The following is a 6698-nucleotide window of genomic DNA, read 5'->3' on the forward strand; positions in this document are numbered from 1 at the left end:
GTCTCACCAGGGCAGAGTAGAGGGGAAGGAGAACCTCTCTCAACCTACTGATCACTCCCCTTCTAATACACCCCAGGATGCCATTGGCCTTCCTGGCCACAAGGGCACAGTGCTGGCTCATGGTCATCCTGTTGTCCACCAGGACCCCCAGGTCCCTTTCCCCTACGCTGCTCTCTAATAGGTCATTCACCAACTTACACTGGAACCTGGGGTTGTCCCTGCCCAGATGCAAGACTCTCCACTTTCCCTTGTTATATTTCATTAAATTTTTCCCCGCCCAACTCTCCAGCCTGTCCAGTTCTCACTGGATAGCAACACAACCTTCTGGCATGTCAGCCACTCCTCACATCTTGCTGTGAAGAGTTAATATCTGTCATCCATTCAATCAACCACAGGAAAAAGAAAAGAAGAAGTAAAAAAAAAGACACCTTTTAGCCCCAGGATCCAACAGTTAAGGTTGAAAGTACCTAACATGACATAAATCCTCTGTTAAATAGAAGATGTTTGAATGTAAATTTACTTTAATTTACTCAATTATTTTATCAAAACAATGTTAATAAGGGAAGCGTGTCTTTGAAACTCCAGCTTCAGAAGTTACACGTTTACATTCAAGTGTAACATTGCAGTAGCTCCAAACAGCTTCAGAATAAGCACTTCTGCTATATACCCCTTCTGCTGGAGAGAACAGGAGCAGAAAGACCAATCCTTTCTGCCAAAATCCACTGGAAGGAAGAGAGCTGAGGCAATGAAACATCCTTCCTTCCCCTTGCTGGTCATCTGCTCCCACAAAATGCCTTCAGGGCAGATTTTGCATGGGTCTGGCTTCTGCCCGTTTTAAGAGGATGTGGCTAGATAGGAAAGGGTGGAGCAGAGGGACCATTTTTGGCCAGGGTAGTTGCAAAACACCTGCTGTGCCCCTTCCACAAGAATGAAGAGATGGCAGCAGTAGAGGGGTTGGGTGAAAAGATGCAGCAGCCAGGATGGTGAGGTCCCCACTGGTTTGCAGCACTGCCCAGTGAACGTCAGACCTGCCCCACAAGTCCTGAGATCCCTGGTAGCTAAGATTTGCTCTAAGCGGGCCCCTGGGATCTACTTGGTGACTTGACAGATGCACTCACATCTGGGTGTGTGTGCTAGAAGCACTGAAAGCCTTTTAGTCCCTGGGAGGTGCTCAGAGAAGATGCTACTCTCCCATCCTGTTTCCATTCCCACCTGCTCATGTTGCTGGAGGGGGTCGTTGTAATTATCAGTGGAAGAGAAGACCAGAACTCTCACCGTAAGGATGCTTCTGAGAGTGTCAACAGGGGCAAAAACGAATCACAACATACTGCTGTAGGGTAACTCCCTAGGTAATAATGTTTCTTGTTCTAATACACATTTATTTAAAAAAATAAAGTTGATATCTGTAGTTCCTCATGGGATGTCTTTATTTTCTCAATATACATCTCATTAATGCGGTGGGTTATGGGGAAACATTCCCTTTGGATGGTGAAGGAGCCCAGGAATGATCCTTGTGAAAAATCATCTAAGCCTGAATCCAATATCTTGTCTTGTGTGAAGTGCAAGTCTCTCAACAGGCTAGAAACTCTGTGAGGGAATACTATAAAATAAGTGAATTGTATCTTCTGCACTGAAAACATGTCCTTACCCACACACTGAGCCTCACAAGAGTTTATGGCAACTTTTTGCAGCTGAATGTATTGAAAGAAGAGCCCTGGGAAAGGGAGAAGAACAAGCAAAACATTAATCTTCTCAGGCTCATTCTAGACATTTTTAAAAATTTTCTGTTCTTTGTTATTTCATTCTTACCAAAACTCACTGTTCTAACAAGGACATCTCTGCTGGCACAAGTCCTAACATAGATGCAGTTACATAAAAAAGTCTATTCTATTTGGGAATGTGTGAAAGAACTCTTATGTCTATCAACTGCAAACCTTTGCCAAGGCAGTTGGGCTCCAATTCAAGCATGTTTGCTAAAACAAAGGGAAGGGCTAAAGTGCAATTTCCTTCAGTGTCAAAATGCACCTTCCTGTTAATGTGCAATATGTACAAAGTGTAACAGACCAAAATTGCTTATTTAAGTGTCTTCAAAACAATATTTTATCTTTTCAGTTTTGTGGCAAGTTGAAGTAGCTCTTTAATGCCATTTATTCATTTGTTCATGTCCCATCTCATGCAGGTCCACTCTGACAATACACTTGACATACTGTTTCACAGTCATTTTAAGATGATCTAAACCTGATCTGTCATTGAAATGAACAATCCCAGCTTTCTCCTCTGTCTGTATTCTCTGTTCCTTCCTAGGGCCAGCTCCAGCAGTTGCATGAATATACATCTCACACATTCAATAGTGAAGACTCAGAACTCTGTGACAGCTAGGTAGCTTTCAGACTAGCCAGGCCAGGGGTACACCAGGGCACAATCAGAGGTTCCCTGTCAACAAACAGACCCAGAGAGTAAGAATCCACCAAACAAGAAAGTAGATGACCCATCTTCAAGCACAGCTACTCTAAACAGATGCCCCTCACAGCACAGGCTGGAGTCAGTAAGGACACATGTTGCTTTGGTCTGAGGTGGGCGACACCACTTAGTGTCACCAAATAATCCTTTTTTTCTTGGAGCCGTCAAAAGTATCTGTCTTTGATTGAAGCTGTTCCTCACTCAGTGTGAAAGGCAGAGCCAGGAATGTCACTTAGGCTGTTCTTCCCCAACAGCTTCATCACTTCCTCCCTCTGTCCGCATCTGTACGTGGACACAACTGCGAGGCAACAGCAGGCAGCAAAAAAGGGAATCTCAATGACTCTTTCTTTCTAATCATTGATTGCTGGGCAGGCACCTTAGGAAAACAACATGATTGTTTCTCAACTAGCATGGTGCACACGGTTAAGAAATAGAGAAAAACCACTCCTTTTTCAGGATGCTGTATAGTTTTATCTACTCAAAAGGAGAAGGGATGGGAATTCAGAGCAATCGTCTTGCTGCTTTCCTTTTATGGCGTGGAGCACAGCTCCAGCTTTCACACAGCACTGCTGTGCTCCAGCCAGTCACATACTTGATTGTCCCAAAGAGCTGGGATTTTAAAAGTACACTAGCCATGAATGAAGTAGCTGGCTGGCTGATGCTCCACTGGCTCGAGACGTGTGATGGGGGGAAGCTTCAGTCGTCAAGCAATTGGCGGCTTCAGCAGAGAGTAAAGTCAGTTGCTATTTCAGGGAAAGGCAATGGTTCCCTTGGGGGAATGACTGCACTAGCTCAGCGCCAGGAGCGCCAGGAATAGGCTGAGACTTTTTTTACAATTTTTTTCCCCCTACACTTCAGGAAAAGCGAACACACAATGTTCATTCGCAGGGGTCGTTTCCTGAACATGATGTGTGCTCGCTGTCCTGCAGGTCATTTTCCAGTGTGTCACATCCTTCTGCACAAGGGAGAGCAGGAAATGGCAAACTCCCAGTATGAGGCAAAGCATTCCCATTGCAGCAATTGGTCCGCAGGAGCTATAAATTGGTCTCCTCCAGAAACAGATCAAAACTTGTCTTTGGGGAGGTCTGCTGGAAACTAAAGGTAAGTTTGAACCAGTATTTTTGGAGTCTCTCTGAGTGCTGTATTAGGAAAGCGTCTGCAAGTTTTGGACTAATGTATACCTTTATTGTCGGGGATATTTTTTCTCTAAGAGCAAGAGTTGTTGGGGTTTGTTTTTTTGTTTATTTTTGTTTTGTTTTTTGTTTATGGTGACATAAATCAGTGTATACAAGAGACATGCATCACTATATGGTTTATGCTATATATTGAATGACTGTTCTACTAACTGCAATGAGATGGCCACTGTTATTAGCTGAGACTGTTCTCAGCAAGCAAATCTTCAGAACAAATTGTTAAGAGGTTACAGGAATTGATATATTTAATGATCATCATATTGATCTGTTGTTGAGTTATTGATGAAATGCTCATGGTTCATTTCAATGCCAGTATGCATTTAGTTTAGTGTTAGTCCTCATGCTTTCAGTTTCATCTCTGACTATAATGTAAAAAATCAGAGGACACTGTCTCCAGCTACTAAAAGCTCAATGTACTGAGTGGCACAAATGGTGCAATGATACCGAGAAAGACTGGGGTTGTTGTTCTGAAGGGCATAGAGGGATGTCCTAAAGGATTCTGCATGAAATGGATTAAGACAAATAGAAGGGAGAAAAATTACAGTGAAAATTATTTTCATACACTTTAGAATTGAAAGACCCTTATTGGTAGGAGGTTTCCTCCTGAAACATAGGGATTCTGCAGAATGAAAGCCCCAAGGATCCTAACTATATAGTATGCCTGTGGGAGGAACTGGGCACCTTCAGTTCACACAGTACCAAAGACTTAGAAAAGGTGGCTGCAGCAATGTGTAGTTTTGCTTAGTTGGCTCTGGGACAGGGTCTGTCTGCTACAGAGACTTCTTTTGGCTATGAGGGCATTATGGACTGCAAACAGCTGCTTAGCTCTATGTCTAGACCTTGCTAGGTGCAGAGGCAGCACAGCCTTGTGCACAGTGCAGTATTGTGGAGCACAAAAGCTCTGCTCCCACTAGAAAATTGGTGATGCTACATCACTCTTGTTGCCTCCTTTGCCTCAGTTGCCCTATATGTAAGCAGGATTAAGGATGCTGCCTTCCTTTGTAATGCACTTTGCAGCCCTAGAGTAACCTTCAAATTGGAACATTTATTTCTACCCTTGTGCTGGAGCAGAGAAAGCAAAGAGAAATCACCTAGCACCAAAAGCCTGTAGATTCACCCTCTAGAAGGAAAGACATTTTCTGCTGTCTTGCGAGGGGAGGTTGCCATAGCCAGCAGTTTTCAAGCCTTTTCTATTCACAGCACCCCCTGTATTTCCTCTGTTCTCTCATGTTCAAGGGAGTATGCACTGAAGGTGGGCTTGCTTTTCTGGTGTGTCCTTCATGAACCTTTTAAACAAGGTCCATAGGTCTCCCTGTCACTGGGGATCCGTCACCAGAGGTTGGACTAAGCACCACAGAACAATGATTCCCATCTTTGTCCAGATCCTGACGCCAGGTTACAATAGGAAAAAAATGTGGCAGGTCCTTGAGTTGCTTAGGCATAAAGAAAGGAAGGATGTTCACAATACCAGTCTGAAGCGTCAATGAGCTTCTCACCTCCTAGATGGAATAGCCAGACCTTGACTCCCCTCTGCAGCTTCCCTCTGTCCTCCTTTAATGGGAAATGACCCCTAAATAGCAACCTGGGATGGGTAGCTTTCACCTCCTCAGAGCCTGGCCTTTCTTGTGAAAGATGCCCTTGAATATTGCAAATCCTCTGAATGCCATCATAAGGACAACATATTAGTTCCGGCAGCATTTCTACTCTGGGCACTGAGTCACTTAATCTCAAAGCGATTTCTGTCCCCAAGGTTGGAAGAGACATTTTGTGTCTTCACAGAGATAATAACAACAGTACCTCTGACCCCAGCCCTTAAGATATTTTAGTTTTCTCAGGGAACAAGAAAAACACTTAAAAGTTGTTCTGTTTGAAAGTTACAGTGGAAAATGGTAATTAAATGTCCATATATGTATGTGCATGTGTGTGTGTGTACGTGAGCATGTACATGTGTGCAGACATCAAACCTTTCATGAAGCTAGGTGAAGGAAAAAAAAAATGGGCTGGATGCCATCCCTGAAAGGGTGGTCCAGATTTAGCATGTCTCATGTTTGTTGTTTTTTTTTTAACATAAATCCCAACCAATTTTTTTCTGTTTCTGGACAGAAACCATGGAGAGAAACGGTGCTGCCTTTCCCCAAACACTAGACCCCACGCATCACTTCCACATAAAGCTACTGGATCAGAGACAGAAGCTGCGTGGCCAAATTGCTCACCTTCACAAAGTAGCTCGTAAACTCAACAAGCTCCGCAAAAGGTCCCTGATTGCCAACGTCAGTGGGAGCACCCTGACTGCCGCAGGAGCAGTCACAGCCATCGTGGGGCTGTCCCTCAGCCCGGCGACGCTGGGGGCCTCTCTCCTGGCGTCGGCTGTGGGTCTGGGTCTGGCCACTGCTGGAGGGGCCATCAGCATCAGCTCCGATCTGTCCTTAGTGCTCTGCAATTCCCGAGAGGTGAGGAAGGTGCAGGAAATTGCAATGACTTGTCGGAAACAGATGAGGGAAATCCTTGGCTGCCTGGAGTTCCTCCGACGGGGGCAGGGCCCGGGGGACCCCACGCTGCGCCAGTCAGAGAAGAGAGCCTCCATCTCCTTGTACAACTCCATCTGCTTCATGGTCTTCTGTGGCTCCCACAGCTTCCTCGTGCCAGAATACACAAAGGAGGTCACAAAAGTGAGCCAGGCTGTGCTGAAGGCCAAAATCCAGAAGCTGGCTGCCAACCTTGAGACCTGCACCAGGGCAATGGATGAAGTCTGTGAACTTCTTGAATCTAGGACAGAGTTTTCCCCACAGACAAGGAGGCTCAACTTGGGTGCTAAAACCACTGATGAGACCCCCGGAGCATCCAGCTGAAACAGCGTTTGCCACTTAATTAAAACTGGGCTTGGAGACTTTACAGTATTAATTGTCACTGTTAGTACTGTTACCTGTTGCTGTTGTAATATTGGTGGTGCTCACCCACACAGGTGTGCACATCTCTCGCGTGCCTTATTTATATCTGAACACAACTCCTTCATGATAGGAAGCTAAAGCTTATGCATGTACATAC

General features: G+C 44.9%; 1 protein-coding gene across 1 annotated transcript; it reads left to right on the top strand.

The window, feature by feature from the left end:
• The first annotated feature begins 3430 nt into the window (after positions 1-3430).
• Positions 3431-6698, top strand: APOLD1 (apolipoprotein L domain containing 1). Its single transcript, XM_021291545.2, has 2 exons — positions 3431-3561; positions 5757-6698. Exon 2 carries the CDS (start codon positions 5762-5764, stop codon positions 6500-6502), a length of 741 nt encoding a protein of 246 aa, XP_021147220.2. The 5' UTR covers positions 3431-3561; positions 5757-5761; the 3' UTR covers positions 6503-6698.

Source organism: Columba livia, chromosome 1 (genome assembly GCF_036013475.1).
Source record: "Columba livia isolate bColLiv1 breed racing homer chromosome 1, bColLiv1.pat.W.v2, whole genome shotgun sequence".
Classification (NCBI taxonomy): domain Eukaryota; kingdom Metazoa; phylum Chordata; class Aves; order Columbiformes; family Columbidae; genus Columba; species Columba livia.

Coding starts and splice junctions, on each gene's coding strand:
- APOLD1 (XM_021291545.2), top strand. CDS start 5,762: ATGGAGAGAAACGGTGCTGCCTTTCCCCAAACACTAGACCCCACGCAT.